Raw genomic sequence first — 19029 nt, forward strand, 5'->3', positions numbered from 1 at the left:
TAAAATGTCACTCACTTTATGTTGAACAAAAGGAAGGAGAAGGACAAGAGCAGCTTATGGTGGCAGCTGGATGGGCCAAAGTGGAGGACGAACAACCAAACGCTGGTCGGCCGCGGAAAAGTAGAAAAGACGACGAGCCGGAGACAAAAGTGCTTGAAGACAAGGGAAAAAACAAACAAACAAACGCAGACGGACATTTGGACTTTGCGGAACCTTCGGCACGGCAACGAGCCAGCGGGTTCCCAAACGTTGCGCGAGACCCAACAGCTTCCGGTGGGGGACGCCCAATCGTGAGGAACTTGACGGGCTTACATCGTTCCAAGAGACGCTCGCTCGTCCCGATGGCAAACTTGACCAACAGGACACAAGTTGTTGTGGACAAGCAGGTTGTCACGTTTGTGCTGGCGTTTGCAATTTAGTAGAAAAATAGGAATGACAGCTTTATAATGCTTCTACTTCTTGGTGTCTATTCCAGTGGTCCCCAACCACAGGTGAAGGAATAAAACTTTACAGTACTTTTGCTTTGTCTGAGGCCGAAAAATATTTTTTCAAGAGGTACCGGATTCTGCGCGTTCCATACGTCTACGCCTTACTCGACACACGTCAAGCTGCTAATTGTCGCAAATATTAAAACCCACAGGCTAGCAAAATCAGTAAAAAAAAAGGACGCATTTGTAAAGTTTCTTTGCAAAGGGGAAAGGGCACAGGGAGGATTCAACACACGCACCAATGCCCAAGCAAAGAAAGGTGCACTTAAGAGACCTGTTTGAAATATGGATTCATCGCGACAGGTGATTCCCACGCACAAACGAAGCGAGAGGCTGAAGCCTTCAAAACTGAATCGTCAACAAATCCAAGTGCCTCGAGAGAGTCAAAGTTGGCGGCAAAGCTCGCATTGCGAAGGCTAAAAAGTCCGTGACCTTCCCGTGACTAGGACAAGGTGGTTGTTGGGCTTGTTATGCTGTTGGCGCTGCTGATATATAAATATAAAACGGTTCATCGAAAATCAATTTGAACTGCTAAAATATGGATCGCTATACAAAAAAAGAATCAAAATTTTGACAGCAAAAGGATCTGTTATGATCACAGTCGAATCATCTATTGTACATTTATTTGTCATGTTTAGTTCTGGCACTAACAAAACACTGCTAAGACAAAAATATAGTTAACTCACCCACTGCCAGTCATTTTCAGACCCTCTTTTAGTTTGAAAAAAATTATAAATAAGTTCCTGGGATTGAATGGCTAAGACATTTGTCAATGGCAGTGAATGAGTTAAACTAAATGATTAGTTCATTCTCAAGGGATTTCTTTTGCAGTTACAAAAAATTACTGTTTGTAACAAGGAAAAAAAAAGCAGATGTTACAAACATCTTTTGGTTCTAAAATGAGTCATTCATTTTGTAAAAAATAAGATTTAAAAAAAAAAAAAAAAAAAAACATCTAATGGAAATGGGGAACTGAAAATCGATTCCGAATCGCTCGATCCCTAAATGTGTGTGTATGTATAGGCTAATGTAGCATTGCCTTCTTGTATCCTCGCCCTGTGGGTGAATGCTTGGCATGGAGCGGTTTGCGGCAACAGAAAGGTTGGGGACCACTGGTCTATACCGTTTAGCTTATAAATACACCACGGTGTGCTACAAAGAAAAAAAGACTTCCTGTCCCACCGCTCAGGCACAAGTCGGCTGCTGGCCGGGGGACGTGCGTTTTGGTTTGGGTCCTGTGGGAAGTGGGGTGAAGTGGGCGGGGCCCGGCAGAGGAGGCGTCGGGCGGGCGGTCGGGGTTTGCGGCTGGAATGGCGGATGCTCCGTATTTGGCGTAGTGTCTGTCCTTTAAGGCAACTTCTATGTGTGAGATTTGAATAAAAGCTTTTCTTAAAAAAATGTACAAATGTCTGAATACAAACCTCTATGGCATCATCATCATCAGTAAACACTGTATAGAAAATATATAAATATGTTTTTCTCTTTTTCAATGTACAAATGTTCCGCAGCAGCCGGCCTGGCGTTCCCATTTTTAACCTCATTTATGCACAATTGCTATTTACACTGGGGGGTTGGAGGGTCGGGGGGTTTGTCGATGTGGCTTTGTTTGGCGAGGTTTGTCGGGTTCAGGACGAGTCCGTGCAGGGCGAGGGCGGGGGCGGGTAGAGGTGGTGCGAGTAGCTGCGCTCGGTGTAGGGCGAGGGCGGGCAGCTCTCGCAGTTCTCCTCGGCCGACAGGTACTGGCTGCGCGGCGTGGGCGGTGGCGGGAAAGGCTCCGAGTCGTAGTTGAGGTCGCTGGTGTAGCCTTTGGCCGCCGCCGCCGCCGCCGAGCGGCCGCCCGCAGACTTGAGCGGCGCGCGGCGGCCCGGCGTGTAGTCGCTGTCGCACACGTCCGTGCTGCACGGCGTGGTGGGAGGGGCGAAGTGGCTGTAGGTGTACGGCCGGTAGCTGCGGGACAACAGACGCAAACTTGCCGTTTTGCCCCACCACAAACATACAACAAAATATTAAAGGGCAATCGTTTTTTTTTTTTTTGGGGGGGGGGGGGTTAAACCACAGATTAACAGATTTTTTCCATTTGATCTTATTTTTGTCCCCAGTTGTTCCCTCCTGTTGTTTGTGTTTATCTGCATCAGAATTCTTTTTTTTTTACGTTTACAAACATAAGATTACAATTACAAAAAAAAAAAAAAAAAAAAAAAGACTTGAAAGCCCCCATTTTTAAAAGATTTTGCTTCATGGATACAAATACGACAACATTTTCTTTGGAAGGTGAGGCGCGCGACTCGTGCGTGCGTACCTGTAGGATCGGTGCGTGGACGGGCTGTTGGACGAGTATCCAAACTCCAGCGTGTACTGCGAGCGGACGGTGGCGGGAGAAGGAGGCGGGTTCAGGATCTGCGGCAGAGCGAACATCACATCAGCGCTTCCAAATGAGGCGGACGAGCCACGCGCACATCCTCCTTTCGCGCAAATGTCAACCTCTTCCCAAAACATGCAAGCTTTTCTTATTTTTGGGGGGGGGCTCCTGACCGGAGGGAAGTAGGCGCCCTTGGTGCTGGACGAGCTGCTGGACGAGGCGCCGGTGATGTGGGCGCGGTCGTACGGCGGGCCGCTGCTGCCGCCCATGATGCTGAGCGAGCCGATGGCCGACTTGCCCCCGGACATGACTGGCGCAAGGGGCGAGAGGTTAGCGCGGGCGGGGCGGGGCGGGGCCCGTCCCCATCTGGCGGCGCCTCACCTGGCAGCGAACCGGAGAGGGGGGCGGCGTGCGGCACGTAGCCCAGCGGCACCGAGGACGTCCCGTGGACCACAAAGTCGTTGGCCACCGTCTCGCTGTCGTCCTTCATCTGAGGGCACAGGACGCGTTGGCACACAAAGTAGACGGCGCCCACCAGGAAGAGTGCCATCACCACGCCCACGATGGAGCCCACGGTGTTGTTGGGCGGGGGCGGCTCCTCCGTGGAGTCTGCGGCGAGAGCAAGATCAGCAACGGCAGCAGGAGGAGGCGGCGGCGGCGGCGGCGGCGAGCGTCTTACAGCAGCCGATCTCGTCAGAGTTGTCGGCGCAGTCAATGTTGTTGTCGCACTTCTTGTGCTTGCCGACGCACTGGCCGTTGGCGCACGTGAACTGGTCCAAGGGGCAGCGCACTGAAAGGCAAACGCACAACATGAGCGCCACTGATCCCGGCGCACCCTCTTTTCGGCAGCGAGCGGGCAACGGCTAAAAACAATCAACTATATGCGGCGCTCAATGAGGAGTCGGGCCGGCGGGCAGGCGAGGCCGACCTTCGCACTTGTCGTTCTCGTCGGAGCGGTCCTGGCAGTTGACCTCGCCGTTGCACCTGAGGCCGAGGTCGATGCACTGGCGACTGTCGCACTGGAACTCGCTCTCCGAGCAAACCGGACAGTCCACCTCGTCGCTGATGTCGTCGCACTCGGCGTAGCCGTCGCAGCGCCACGCCTGAGGGATGCAGTCCACCTCGCCCGAACGGCACGAGAAGTGCAACGGGGAACACGTGGGGGGCTCTGGGGGGCGGACGCCAGCGACAGTCAGGGAGGGAGGGAGGAGGGACGATGGGATGGGGGGGGGCGGGGGAGACGGACGGACGCGAGCCATCACCTCCGCAGGACAGCTCGTCCTGCAGCAGCACCAAGTGGACGGGACAGGAGCAGCGGGTGGTGCCGTCGCCCTTGACGATGCAGATGTGCGAGCAGCCGCCGTTGTCCCACGTGCACGGGTGTTTACCTGCCAGAAGCAAAACGCACGTCAACAAACGCCGCCGTCGCCTTGGAGACTTCTCGTTGGGCCGGGGCCTTTTTTTTTGCGTGTCGGTGCGCACGGGATTGTTGGTTGGTCGCGACACTGACAAATGAACCTACTTCACTTCCAGTGGCACCTGCTTCAAATGCGGCCAACGGACGTCATTTCGACTCTTCTCCTCCAAAATCTTCAAACAGCAGATGTCAGTTGAACACTGTCATCACGCGCAACCGATTTCCAAATGAAGTCAATCCAAGGGATTTCGCCCCCCCTCCCCCTTCGGTGCAGGTTGACTTCTTGATTGGTCAGTCAATCGACCGACCGATTGGTCGCTTTGGTATGCTGATCAATTTGATGCTTGGTCAGTCAAGTGATTGAGAGGTCAATAGGTTAGGCTTATCAAAATAGGTTCTTCCCGCCCTGGGGGGGTTGAATAAGCACTGACTCTGATTTGATTTTAAAAAAAGCTCCATCGTTGTAAAAATCCTCCCCTAAAAGACCATCAAAATGAAGAATCAGAGCTCCAATTAAAAAGGCCTTTTTGTCTTGGCCACACTCTTGGATGGTGCCGGGCTGCCGCTATCGAACATTTATCGACTCCACTCAACTATCAATTTTGTGATTTTGCATTCATGTGCATTGCAACAGCCTTTTGGCAGGATTTGCTATTGCTTTTAGTGACGATGACAAAAGCAAAGCGAAGAACCGCGAGGGGGCTCCAACGTGAGCCGCTTCCTGTTGCGCAACGTGGGAGCAGACGTGAGCAAATGTCAACAAAAGAGAAGAAGAGATTTAGCTCATTGAGAGCATGCTCCGCGTTTTCGTCAATTTATCGGTTGGCGGGTTTGCTGACTGGTCCGTGGACTCTTTTGATCGTTGCGACGACGACGACTTTACGCCAGCGGGGCCGGGCCGCCTCACCGTAGTCCCTCATGTCGAGCTCGCGCACGGCGTGGATGTCGCTGAGGTAGGCCACGCGCGCCTGGATCTTGGTGCGGCCCTCGCGCGTGGTCTTGTCGATGCGCTCGATCATCTGCTGCTGCTTGTCGATCCAGTAGAGGTGCTTGCCGAACACCGTCAGGCCCACCGGCTGCAGGATGTTGGAGTCGGCGATCACGATGCGATTGGCACCTGAGGAGGAAGGGGGGGGCGGGGCCCAAACAAAAACAAGGCGGTCGGGAACTCGGACAACAAAACGGGTGAGGAACTGAAGAGGGGAAGGGCGGGAGGAGCGGGACACACGTCAGCTCGCCGTCTCAAAGGCAGTTTTTCTCAACGGATGTGCGGGGCGCTTTTATCTGGCTGACAAGTTCCAGCTCAAAAATAGGCACCGATCAAATTCCCAGGGGGCTCCGAGTCATCACGTCGAGAGAAGAAAAAAAAAAAACTAAGCAATACTGTGGACCTAAAAGAGCAAAAATATGCAAATGGTGATGCTCATGACAACCACCAGGGGGGGGGAAATTGTTTTTTTTTTTTGCATGAAATTTCTTCTCCCCCACCTCAAAAAAATGCAAATTAGCGGATGCTGGGGAAAATACTCTGAATAGGCAAAAAATTATTGATTAGACATTCCTTAAAGACTGTCTGTCTTTTTAAAGTTTTAGTGTGCTTCAATGGAGGAGGTATTTACTTATTTTTTTAACGGCACAGATTGACTTTACTTGCCAAGTCTTGTCTTTTGAAACGCGTGCAATGCAGCGATCCTCCACCAGGGTGCAGTAATTGATTCAGCAGCGCTGCAATACGACAACAACCCACTTTGCTTGAACTGGGACACGAGATCTGGCAAGGCGAAGCCAACCGAGCCAACGCTTCGCCCGGGACAGGACGCGGGCAACGTTTTTGGCCAACGTTCAATTGAAAAAGCGTGAGAAAAGGTTGCGAAGGGGCCGGGCCGCCTCACGTACCTGACAGGTCGCTGCTCTCGATGCGGCGCAGGTCCGAGTCCACCCAGAAGAGCTTGGCCAGCTCGTTGTCCACGGCCAGCGCCACCGGCTTGCCCAGCCCGCTGAAGAAGAGCACCTCGCGCTCCGTCCCGTCCAGCGCCGCGCGCTCGATGGTGGGCGAGCGCTCCAGCAGGTTGGTGAAGTACATGTACCTGAGGCCACACGCCGCACACGTTAGGCCCGCCACACTTCGGGCTACGACGCTCGTGGCCCAAGTCGGCCGTCTTTGCATACGTGGAAAAGAAAAGCTCGCCATCGAAGCGTCTCCTCCGCCGCGCGAGGAGCGCCGCAGCCGCTCTCACAACCCAGCCACACGTTTGGGAAAGGGAAACCGAAATCGTCTTGCTGTCCGATATGCCGCCGCCGCTTCTTCTTCTTCTTCTTCTTCTTGGCTGTTGTTGCTGCGGGCCTGCCGGGATGTTTTGCTTGTGGAATGTTGGAGGCAAGCGAGCGCAACATCTGCAAACTTCATCTGTAAACCGCACGCAGATGACTGGCCGGAGCTGGCCCGAACCGAAGGCTGCAATTACCACTCCAAACAAACGAGTTGGCGGGCGGGCCTGAGCCGGAGAAGAACAGGCGAGCGCACATCAAGAGAAAGCGCAAAGACAAAAGTACCTGCGCAACAACAACATGTGCAAGTCTTTAAAAGTTTCCTGGCACAAAGCCAGCCTGGAGAGGCGCGGGCGTGCCAATCTTTCTGTCTGTAAATCTTGAAAGGGGCCGCCGCGACCTTGATGAGCTTCGGCCTTGGTGGCCATTTTCAAGCGATCGCCCCCACCCCCCCAAGCCCCCCTTCTTTTGACAGTCGAGGCGTTCGTCCTTTTACCGGCAAGACGAGAACACACTTGCGTGCTTGTTCCAACATTTGGCAAGTCCATATGTTGACAGCACCGAGCTGGACCGGAAGACTAAGAGGCAGAGAAGGTCCCCCACGAACCTCCGGTAATAGTCCCGACTCCGATCGCTGATGAGTTGACGAGCAAATGGCAGTTTGTGGCCGGTTTTCCTCGCGTTTGCTGGAAGCGGCGCGCGGGCCGGGGTCGTCGGGGGGGGGGGGGGGGGGGGGTCAAAGTGTGGCGCGTCCGACTCACCCTCTCTCGGGGTTGACCACGATGGCGCGCGGCTTGTCGTGCGGGCCCCTCAGCACCACGCCCACGCGGCCGCCGTCGGTGCGCGTCACGTTGATGACGTTGGTGAGCTCGCTGGTCCAGTAGATGAAGCGGCTGTACACGTCGATGCTCAGGTCGTACAGCTGCGAGCCCGACACCACCGTCATGCTCTGACGCCGAGGCAAGCGGGCGCCGCAGACGCAGAGAGAGAGAGAGAGGGAGAGAGGGCGTGCACGTTACAACATGCTCCCCCCGCATGTCGATTTCTGGGGCGCGGCAGCGGCGGAGAATGGGAAAAGGCACCTGGTTGCCGTCCTCCTGAGCGCGCCGCACGACGTTCTGCTTGGAGTCGATCCAGTAGAGCTGCTTGTCCAGCGGGTCGTAGTCGATGGCGCGCACGTTCTTCAGGTTGTGGATGGGCAGGATGATGTCGGGACTCTGCTGCTCGTCCATCAGCATGCGGTTGATGGCCGTCTTCTGGCTGAACAGCAGGAAGGACGTGGGCGCTGCAAGAGCACATTGAGGCGTGAAGCGCGAAGGCCGGAGGGGGGTGGGCGGCGGCCGCGACGGCGACGCCCACCGTTGCAGGTCTTGTTGTCGTAGCTGAGCGAGAAGTGAGCGGGGCAGCCGCACACGAAGCCGCTGACGGGCACGGCCAAGCAGAGGTGCGAGCAGTGGCCGTTGGTGGAGGCGCAGGCGTTCCAGCCGCCCTGGCGGGACGAGTGGAAGACCAGGATGTCCATGACGTAGTCCAGGTGGCCCTGGATGACGGTGCGGTTCTGCCCGCTGGTCTTGTTGGCCCGCTCGATGCTGCGCTGGCTCCAGTCCGTCCAGTAGATGTAGTCTTGGTACTGGGTCAGCCCGAACGGGTGCGGCAGGTCGTCGGCGATCACCTCGCGGTCTTGACCTGCAGCAAAAAAAAAAGAAAAAAAAAAAGCACAAACTCCATCAGAAGATGCGACAAGCTTGGAGGGGTATCATCTGCAACTATTGGTTTTGCTAGCCGTCCACAAGAAATGTCTTCTTTGATGAGCGTCTGTGACGGCTCTTCTTTAGCCAACGGTCTGCAGCTAGTTGTCATCGGTTGTTGACAAGTCGGCGACTTGCGCTCATTAGTTGTTGAGTGCCTGCGACTAGTTGAGTTGCTGATCGTGTGCGACCAGTCTCTTTGTTGGTGCGCGGCGCTGACTACTTTTTGTTGTTGCAACGAGGGTCGTTGCCGCTCATTTCTGAGTTGCCAAACACCTGCTACTAGTTCTCAGCGAGAGCCCGCAACTGGCTTCGATTTGTTGTTGACCGTCTACCAATAGTTTGCGTGAGCCGCTGACCGAGCAAACGGTCACAAGTTGGCATCCGCCCAGTTTCGTCAAGTTTAGCCGCCCCGAAGTAAGAGCGGGTGTCAACGCGCACTCCCAAAGCCAACACCGGTGTTCGGGAGTCGCGGGACGCGCGGGAGCCGCGGGCATCGACGTGGAGTCTGCTTGCGGAGGCGCTGCGATGAGCTTTGGAGCGCGGCGCGCCACCACTCACCCAGCATGTTGGCCGACTCGATGAGCGTGGTGTCCAGGTCGGTCCAGTACAGGCGGCGCTCGGCGTAGTCGATGGTGAGCCCGTTGGCCCGGCCCACGTCCGCCACCAGAGTGACGCGGCCGCTCCCGTCCATCGCCGCTCGGTCGATCTTGGGCTTGCCGCCCCACTCGGTCCAGTACATGTAGCTGAGGAGGAGACGAGGCGGGTGAGACATTTGCTAAGACACTGCCGCGCCAGCAAAGCGGGAGTCGGGCCGGCGTGCTCACCCTTCGGCCGGGTCCAGTGCCAGCGCCCTGGGACTGTCCAAATCCTTCCAGACCAGAACCTGCCGATGCTGGCCGTCCAGTTTGGCCACCTCGATGCGGTTGGTGCCCGTGTCGGCCCAGTACAGGTTCTTGCCCAGCCAGTCCACCGCCATTCCCTCGGGGTAGTCCAGGCCGAACTCCACCACGTGCTCCAGGGCGCTGCCGTTCATGAAGGCCCGGCTGATGGTCTGCCAGGGAAGGCGCTCGCTTTGAGCACAGGCGCTGACGGCAGGCGCTGCTGACGGGCGGGCGGGCGGGCGTGCCGGCGCCGCGCCGCACCGCGCCGCGCGGACACTCACGGACCTTGAGGGTGATGTCGGTCCAGTAGATCCTGTTGTCGGTGACGTCAAAGTCCAGCGCGGAGGCCTCCTTGACGCCGGTGAGCGGGATGGCCACGTTGTTGTTGTTGGTCTCCAGCGAGATGCGTCGGATGTCGGTGTGGCGCGAGAAGAGCAGGAAGGCCTCGGGCACGATGCACGTGCGCATGTCGGCGATCAGCTCCAGGCCGATGGGGCAGGCGCACTGCGCGCCCTGCGGCTTGAACAGGCACAGGTGGCTGCAGCCGCCGTTGTTCTCCGCGCAGGCGTTGCTGCCTGACAAGCCGGGGAGGAAGAGCGTCAGCCGCCGCTCGATCGTTGACATCGCTCTCACGTCGGGCAAGGCGACGTTTTTTCGAATCGACGCTCGAGAGCAGCTCTCAATTGAAACGCGCGCAGCTTGCGCCGAAGCGCGCCATCGGTCTCACGCGTGACGGCGATCGGAATGGGCGGCGTCTAGCAAGAGCGAAAGAGCGCTTTGACGCATTCAATCCTCATTGAGTTGTCGATTCAAGTTCAAATGTCCCGCCTTGAAAATTGCCTAACAGGACGGATCGGACGAACGGATCCATTTGACAAAGCTCGGCACGGACCCATGAAGCCCGCTGCGAGCAGAGGCGCAACGTCTCCTAACGCGACGCGCAAGCTGCAGCGAAGGGGCCGGCGCGTCAGCTTTGGCGTTGCGGCGCGCTACTCACCGAAGGCCTCGCGCACGTAGGCGGCCTTGAGGCCCATGAGGTCGGGCAGCTGCTCGATGATGACCTCGCGCTCGGCCGTGTGCTTGTGAACGCGCTCGATGCTGCGCCGCTGCCAGTCCGTCCAGTAGATGAAGTCGCCCAGCAGCGTGAAGCCAAAAATGTGAGGCAGCTTGTCCTCCACCAGCACCCGTCTCGACGTCCCGTCCATGTTCATCACCTGACGCACGCAGCACAGCGGAAGGGTTAGCGTTCATTTGTGGCCGATGCCCTCCTAACCTAGCGGCCCATGTCAAACCATCCTTCCCCATTGAAAGGAACGCAAAGGAACGGAAAACCGGCCCGCGATTGAATTGTACTTTGTAAAAAAAAAATTAAAATAAAATTTAAAAAAAACATTAAATAGGATGCCAAGAAAGAATCAGTTGGTGCATTTGTATTTCCTGCTTCAATTCAATTCATTGAGCTGCTCCGTCCGCTGTGCCCGCCTTGGCCACTCGGGGGCAGCATAAACTGTGCAATATTACTGCTCACATTTCACAGAGGACAAATTAGGTGCAATCAAGCCGCGCAATACGGAGCATATGCGACGCGACGCTCACGAGAGCTAAATTGCGTGCGCTTATCCCGGGGCGGGAGCCCACACTTGCGTCTCCCCGGCCACTCGGTGGCGCTCTTACGGGGGAGTTCCAAGGCATTCCCGGGCCAGCTTGTTGTCGTCCAACTACAAACCGCGACGGCCATGTTCGGGAATCTCGTGCCCATTTATCGACAAGACACTCATATCCACCAAACAGGCAAACGAATCAAAGATAACCGACGTAAAACGAAGGTGATGGTTGGCGAGGTTTAGGGGAAGGCATATCCCCGGGCAGCTATTCCTCCAGATTGGCTCCCAGCCCTACCTTTCAAACACAGTGCAAGTTTCGACACCCGAAAAGCGGCATTTAACGGAAGAGGAAAAAAAATAGCAGGATTACGGTGGACGTATATATGGCGGGGGTGTAAATATAAAAAGAAGTTTCCATGGTGAGCCAAAAGGTTTGACCGCAGTGTGGCGATGTTTCACATTCTGCTTCTATTCTAAACGGAGCCCACCGCAGCTGCAGCGCGGCCACAATCGCAACCAGATGTGCGAGCGAGCTGGCCACCGAAAGAAAAGAAAAGAAAAGGAAAAAAAAATGACGAGACCTGAGGGGGGGGGGGGGGGGGGGGGGGGGGAGTGAGGCCCGAGTTGCGCTGAGGCGAGGCCGGGAGGGGAGGGGGCGAGGACGGCCGGCCGCGCAGCGCACAAACATTCAACATTCAAATGCGCAAAACGTTGCAGTGCATTCCAAAACTGGCCAAACAAACGCCAACGTCCTCAAACTGAGACGGACAAAAAGCACAATTTTGAACTTTGCATTGAGAACAGAATTGGCACAGCTTCAGTTGGGGCTCCAAAGGTTTGGCACGCACAGCCCAGTTTGCGCCGCGGAAAGGTGAGAATCGTCCGGAGCGCGGTGGCGGCGCTCACCTCGATCATGTCGGTCTTGGCGTCGCCCCAGTAGATCTTGCGCTCGTCGTAGTCCAGCGCCAGGCCGTTGGGCCAGCCCAGCGAGGTGTTGACCAGCACCAGCCGCTCCGTCCCGTCCAGGTCGGCGCGCTCGATCTTGGGCACCTCGCCCCAGTCCGTCCAGTACATGTACCTGAAGCGCGAGCACAACAACAACAACATTTCAAAGCTTGCCCGCCACCTTGACTCGCGCGTGACGCATTTGCCCCCGTTTCTGAACCAAGCCACAGGTGCAACTTTTTTTTTTTCTGACATCTGTCATAGCGACCGACGACAAGACGTGTTGAAATGCGCAACATTTTGGAGGCTCAACTTCAAAACAAGAAAGCTGTCTTCTTGCCGCTGACGATTGTTGCCAACTTGGCTTCCTCTCATGACGGGCAAGTGCGCAATCCATGTGAGTCGAGCGGGAGCGTCCTCGCCGGGCTACTCGTTTCGCACTACTGCAACTTGCGAGGCTGCGCGAGGGACGAGCAACCGCATGTCGCTTGAGTTGACAAACGCTGCGAAGAAGTGAGCTCATTCAGTCAGAGATCAGCCAAGTCAGTTCTGTTGGCCCAGAAATTGACGACGACCATTCGGTTCCTGGTTTGGGCCGTAACTTGTTGACGATTGTTTTCCAAAGTAAAAGCAGATGTTTGCTTCAATGTCTTATTTTGGAGGTGGGGAGAGACTCGGTCTGCTTCCACGGAGGACGACGACGACGACGATACACTGCTGAGAGGCTGAACTCTTGACAACTTCCAGTCAGATGATGAAGCAATGATCTGAGTCGTTTGATAGCACTGACTTGTTGACGTTTGCTCAACTGATTTACGCCAATTTTGCACGAGTGAATCCGATGATGACATTGTCATTTTTTATGCAAAGTTTTCTTTCTTATGTCAATTTGGGTTCATTTTTTTTCTTCGTATTTCTCCTCTGTGTTTGTTGGATTAAGAGTAAGAAACACTTTGGAGCACTGTTTAATCACCAAATGTTACAAACTTTGCTTTCTGTAAATAGCACCCGTCGAGAAGCAGGACAAATGAAGTCCAGAAAGGGAAACTACCGCACACGTCGACAAAAACGTGGCCACGGGTCACCGAGGTGAGCGACAGCGTTGTGATATTTGGATTCAGCACGTCCAAATTGTCCTAAAACACAGAGAGCAAAAGTCGCACACAGTACATTTGTGGTCGGCCTGTGTAAGCGATTACTTTTAATTGCTGAATCGTTGCGCCTCTGCTTCCGTTCAGCTCAAATCGAGATACTGCCTCAGAAACACAATTGTCAACCTTTTTTTGCCTTGTCGCGGATGCGTCGGGACAATTTGGTCCATGTTCAAGCAGCCAAATATTGCTGCGTTTGGAAGCAAGGAGTCGGATTGACCGGACAGCGGCACGCGCAAGTTCTCGGCGAGCTCGCCAATTTTGGCGGCGGACTGCCGAGCGGCGCGAGCAGCCCTGAAAAGGTGCCAATGAAGATGACCCGACGCAAACATTCAAGCGGGGAAGCCGGCCCGGCCGCTTTCTCACCCGGCCACGGGGTCCAGGACGATGGCCCGGGGCTCGTCCAGGTCCTCGGAGACCAGGATCTTGCGCATGGTGCCGTTGAGGCGGGTGACCTCGATGCGGTCGGTGCCCGTGTCGGTCCAGTAGAGGTTGCGCGCGATCCAGTCCACGGCGATGCCGTCCGGGTGGTTGACCTGCGACGTGACCACGAACTGCGCGTCGCCGCCGTCGGGCAGCGAGCGGCGGATGGCCTTCACGTCGTCGTCCGTCCAGTAGATGTAGCCGTCCACCGGGTCGTAGTCGATGGCGATGGCGTGGCGGATGTCGTCCACTTGCAGGATGATGGCCGTGAAGTCGGGCATGTCCAGCGAGATGCGCCGCAGGTCCGTCCGCCGAGCCAGCAGCAGCATGCGCGTGGCGCCTGCCGCACAAAAAGGCCGCGCGTCATGCATGCAAGACACGGACGTGCGCGCGCGCTTGTCCATCGACTTGCCACAGCGTCGGAAGCCCGCCGAACATTTCAAAATGTGAACGGAGCCAGCGGGTTGGCACGCGCACGCATCGGAGGAGGTGAAAGGAGGCTTTGTCCTCGGGGGGGAGCACGTGAGCCCACCTTCGACAAAAGCCCCCTCCCACACACAGGCTAAACGTCAATGAAAGAGGTGGCCGGTGTTGTTCTCGCCGGTGGGGGAGGGGCGCCATTGTCACCATGATGACAAAGTGCAACTTTTTTCTTTTTTCCTCCTTGCATTTTGCCCCGATAACTACCAGGAACCCACCTTAAAACCTTTTTTTTTGGGGGGGATCCCCATTCAATGAAATATCCACTGAATTTCAGCAATTTCCAAATCTTTTATCGCCTACACAAAAAAAGCAAATGACAATTGAGCGTGCGAGCTCCCCAAAATGTGGCGAATGAGGACAAAGGCGATGGCGTCGCGGTTCCCGACTAAGAGTGGCCACGTCGCGGCTGCGGCCGGCCACGTGCACGCGTGCGCGCTGACCGTCTCGGCAGGTCTTGTCGTCGTGCAGCAGCTGCACTCCGGTGGGGCAGGCGCAGCGGTAGAAGGGCCGCTCGGGCGACAGCAGGCACAGGTGAGAGCAGCCGCCGTTGTTGAGCGAGCACGGCGTGCTCACTGGAACGCACAAAAAGGAACAGCGCAGTCAACACCAACCCGAAGAAAAGCTCACAAAACAAAAACTCAAATGACATTTGGGGGGGGGGGGGGACTATTTGGGGGAATTTCACTTGCACAATCGGCAGGGAAGATTCGTCTGGTCGGATTGGCCACGTCAACTCGTGGACCTTCAACTGTACAATGTCGGCGATTGTTGCCCGTCTGCCGATCACTCCAATTAGCCACGCGACGAGCTCGGCAATTTGCTAAATCAGAGGGCGGCCAAATCGCAGAAATCGTCCGCGTGTGTGTGTGTGTTGGGGAGAAATCGGGGGAGAGGGGTTTGCCGGATGCGGTCGATGGAAAGTCAGGTCGAGCGGAGTTGAGGACGTGTGGGCTTTTTGGGGGGCGCGGGCCGGACTCACTCTGGGTTTGCCTCTTGGCGCTGAAGACGTGGATGTCCATGGGCGAGAAGATGTCCGAGTGGACCACGCGCTGCCGGGCGCCGTCCTGCTTGGAGCACGAGTGGATGGAGTGCGTGTTCCAGTCGGTCCAGAACAGCGTGTCCTCGAAGAGGGTGAGGGCGAACGGGTGAGGCAGCTCCCCTTTCACCACCACCTCCCTGAAAGAACAACAAGGAGACGCGCTTGTCCTGGCCGCTCCACAAAGCAACAAACGGGGGGAGGGGGGGCCAGCAATGACGCGTGCTTGTCGGAGGACGAAACATGGGAGTCAAACTAAGAAAAGTCGGCAACTGCCGGGATGCGAAAAGAGGCGAGCGGCGCGCGACCTCGTCGTCGGCAGCGCGGCAGCAAATCAAGCTCGGACATCTGCTTTCCATCAACTTCGTTTCAGAGAAGCGCCCACCAAACGACGCAACACAATAAAAGGCTCAAGTCGACACGCACACGCGCACACGTTGGCACTTGTGCTGTTTTGTCACACTCACACGGATACACTCTCACTTTGTCTCTGTCACACACGCAAGGGCTGCACAATATTGGGAAAACGTGATAAGCAACGTCGGTTTTGAATACTGCGATATTCATGTCATTGGAATATTTCATACTTTTCATCGAATGAAATATTTTTTGCTTCGTCTACATCGGGATAAAAGCGCTTTGGCGCCACCGGAGCAAGTCTTCAGCCCTCGAGGGGGTCTACGTTGAAAAATACACGATCGGAAGTCCCTTATCCCTTTGACTTTTTATGACGCTTCCAACTTTCAGACACCCTTGGTATACGCAAGCACGCACACAAGAGTGTTTTTTGCGCTTTTGTCGCCACGGGGGAGCGCGCGCGGTTGCTACCTGTCGGTGCCGTCCAGGTGGCAGCGGTGGATGAAGCTGTGCTTGGCGTCGGCCCAGTAGAGCTTGCGCTGCTCGTAGTCCAGCGTCAGGCCGTTGGGCCAGTAGATGTCGCGCTCGACGATGATGGAGCGATTGGTCCCGTCCATGCCGGCCCGCTCGATCTTGGGGATCTCGCCCCAGTCCGTCCAGTACATGAAGCTGCCGCCGCAAAGGAGGAAAGGCGCGCCGTCAGTCATTCGCACGCCGCGCCGCTTGCCAGGCAAGCACAAACACACCCGCGTCACACCGCACGCGCAGCTCGACCAATGAGAGACGGCGACTGGCGGCGAATGCATCAAGCCACCGGGTCAAGGTGAGTCGAGGCAAAGCAGAGGTGCGCAGAGAGCGAGAAGAACAAACGGTCAGGTGAAGCATTGCAAAGACACAGAGCAGGAAAGGGAAACGGCTGAGGAGGTCGGCAAGGGACGCAAGCTTCCGGGGGAGCACGAGGACCGACCGACCGACCGACCGACCGACCGCCTAAAAGTCCAAACGCAGGCAGTGGCAAGAGACGGAAAGAAGGGTGGCAACAAGCACGGCGACTTGGGAGGACACCGACCCTCTGGCGGGGTCCAAGGCGATGGCCCTGGGCTGGTCCAGCTCCTGCCAGAACAGGACCTTCCTCAGGCTTCCGTCCAGCTCCGACACTTCGATGCGATTGGTCTCAGAGTCGGTCCAGTAAAGTTTGGCCGCCAGCCAGTCGCAGGCCAGCCCGTCGGGGGAGGCCAGGCCGGGCACCACCGTCTGGACGGCGCCGCCGCCGCCCGCCCGGTCCAAGACGGTGCGCTTGATGGCCTCCTCGCTCACGTCGCTCCAGTAGATGAGCCCCCGCGAGAAGACGTAGTCCACGGCCGCCGCGTCCTCCAGGCCGCCCACCACCACGCTGGCGTTGGCGCGCTCGCCCGACGCGTCCACCAGCCGCAGGTCCCGACGGTTGGCGTACAGCAGCAGCGGTTCACCTGGAAGGGGGAGGCAGGGGGGGGGGGGACACACGGACGCAACACCGCATTGGTCAGAAAGGAATAGAAAAACACAAAAAATCAGACTCAAAACATTTTGCAACATCCAAATACAAATAACTTGAAAAAAAAAAAAAATCAATAGCATGTAACCAGTAAAGGGTTAAGAAATAAATATTTGAAGCACAGGTGTTCAAACCAGATGGTGACTGGGCCGAGTGCTTCGCTTGAACTGTCAAGAGGCCGAGCGGGAAAATTCTCTTTTTTCCCCCGAATTTGAGACGGCAAACGGAACGCTCCGGATCACATTGGAAGCGTCTTTGCCACTTTCAACGGCCAATAGGTCTCCAAACAAGTCCTTAAGGACGGACGCCCACCGGTTGCAAAGGCGGTCAAGTGCGCAAACTTGGCCTCTTGGTGACGATAACTCTCTTTGAGAAACATTTGCGACACGAAAAACGGAATCCAGAGGCGGCATTATGAAGCCTGCCATTTGGACAAAAACAGTCAACCTGTCATCCAAAAACTGAGTTATGCATACAAGGGTGAGCAAAGGTCAGGTGACATGATGACCAAATGGAAGAGGCAGCAGAGAAACGTGCTGAACCCTAACGCAAAAAAGACAAATGTGGCCTCATGAATGCAAGTGGCACAAAAGGGAGCCTAATGAATGGTAAGGAAATTAGGACTCAAAGTGTGCGATGGAGGCAAGTGGAACAAAAGATGATATTATTCTGGGGGTGGGGGGCAGAATAGAAGGCGGCACTACGAATTCCAATGTCATGGAAAGGTGCAGTTCCAAATGGAAACAAAAGGAACAATAGCAAAGTGCTGTTATGAGTCGTGACATGAGGCCAAGGTGGCAATTTTCAAGCCAAAGACAAAGCGAGGCTGACAAAGCAAAACTGATTCCGAGTTTCAGAAAAAAAAAAAAAAAAAGGTTTTGAGTGATCATTTGTGCGGCACCCCAGCGGTTGGTCTCTTTCCTTGAAATGTCCCAACGCAGGCCATGACAGGACACACGTATGAACATTTGAACATGACATCGCTTTCAAGAGGCGCCAAAAAAAAAAAAAAATAAATAAAATCAACGGAATGGCTCCACAAAAGCAGCGTGACAAATAATCCACATCTTGTCAGTACTGAAATACCATTTTGTCATATTCACATTCACACACACACACACGCTGGAAGGATGGATTGGAGGTGCAACAATTCATCCATTGATGACAGATGAAATTGATCAACTATTTTGATCCTTGATTGGAGGTTTAGAGAGCGTGTTTAACTTCAAACCGTCCAAATTGGTGGAATTGCAGCCACTCAACAGTAAGCAGTTTCTCATTTGAAAACAAACAGGACGTTTGCAAACATCTGCTTTGACTTTTGAAAACAAGGGTCAACGTATTTGCCGATGATGTTACGAAACAAACCAGGGACTGGATCAACATAAATTATTGTTCCTGCTTTTTCTGCTCTACCACTTTTAAATGCCCCGCTTTTCAAGAAAGAGATGTCGAAAACAAGCTTCATCCAATTAACCGAAAAATAAACCTACGGATAAATCAATTATTGACGTCATGGTTCGGACCTTCGCTAGTATGCAGTTTGGATGCGGAATATTGAAATGCGCGTTTGCCTTGACGCTTGTTGTGCTCAGCGTTGCTGCGTTTATGTTTTTGTGCAACTCGCACAGCAACAAAAAAAAAAAAAAAGAGGAATGAAAAGCGGCTGAGGGGAGTCCCAAAAAAAGCGAGAGCGAAACAATGAAGAGCGGGGGGAGGAAGTCAAGTTGAAGCACAGCAGCGCAGTCTTGAGGGACGATCGAGATTATTTTCCAGCGAACTTGGCCAAAGTGCACATTAGCCCCGCTAGCCTAGCCTAGCCTAAGCTAAAATAAGGCTAGGCTAGCGGGGCTAGCACGCCGTCTGGTCTGCTGACAAAGTAGAAGAAGTGGTCGGGCCGCGGGCCACACGAGCGCCCGCGACCCCGCGCGGCCCTCTCGCCAGGACTTTGAGGCCGACTCAAGTGAGTCAAGTCAAGTCGCTCGCCCCAACTCACCTCGCAGCAGCAGACAAAAAGTGCTCAACAACAGCGCCCGCAGCACCGCGGCCATGCTGCTCACGTTCGGCCGCTTCTTCCTCGACCTTTGTCGGCTTGTGCTCGCCGCCGCCGCCGCCGCCGCCGCCTTTCGTTGCTCGTCAGCGGCCAGCGAAGAAAAACATCGCGCTCGCTCGCCCGCCCGAGCCAGCGAGCGACGCGACGCGCCTGCGACTGCGCCGCCTCCTCCTCCTCCTCCTCCTCCGCCTGCTCAACCTCGGCGGCGGCCTCTTTTGGCTTCGGCCTCGCGCAAGTGTCTCAGAAGACGGCGGCCGGGGCGCTTAGGCGTTCCATGCG

At 55.4% G+C, this 19029-nt stretch overlaps 1 protein-coding gene across 1 annotated transcript; it reads right to left on the reverse strand.

The window, feature by feature from the left end:
• lrp6 (low density lipoprotein receptor-related protein 6) lies at positions 1-18932 on the reverse strand. The gene is given in 23 exon segments (XM_086022305.1): positions 1-2435; positions 2788-2885; positions 3021-3157; positions 3229-3503; positions 3505-3637; positions 3776-4015; positions 4110-4235; positions 5172-5381; positions 6161-6351; positions 7294-7481; positions 7615-7817; positions 7892-8218; positions 8842-9026; positions 9108-9334; positions 9450-9739; positions 10162-10378; positions 11675-11846; positions 13231-13627; positions 14211-14342; positions 14750-14946; positions 15635-15832; positions 16233-16632; positions 18694-18932. Coding segments are annotated over 23 exon segments (4920 nt in total). The 5' UTR covers positions 18749-18932; the 3' UTR covers positions 1-2113.
• Positions 18933-19029: the final 97 nt, after the last annotated feature.

Source organism: Filicampus tigris, chromosome 22 (assembly GCF_054856515.1).
Source record: "Filicampus tigris isolate MCC_2025a chromosome 22, RoL_Ftig_1.0, whole genome shotgun sequence".
Taxonomy (NCBI): Eukaryota; Metazoa; Chordata; class Actinopteri; order Syngnathiformes; family Syngnathidae; genus Filicampus; species Filicampus tigris.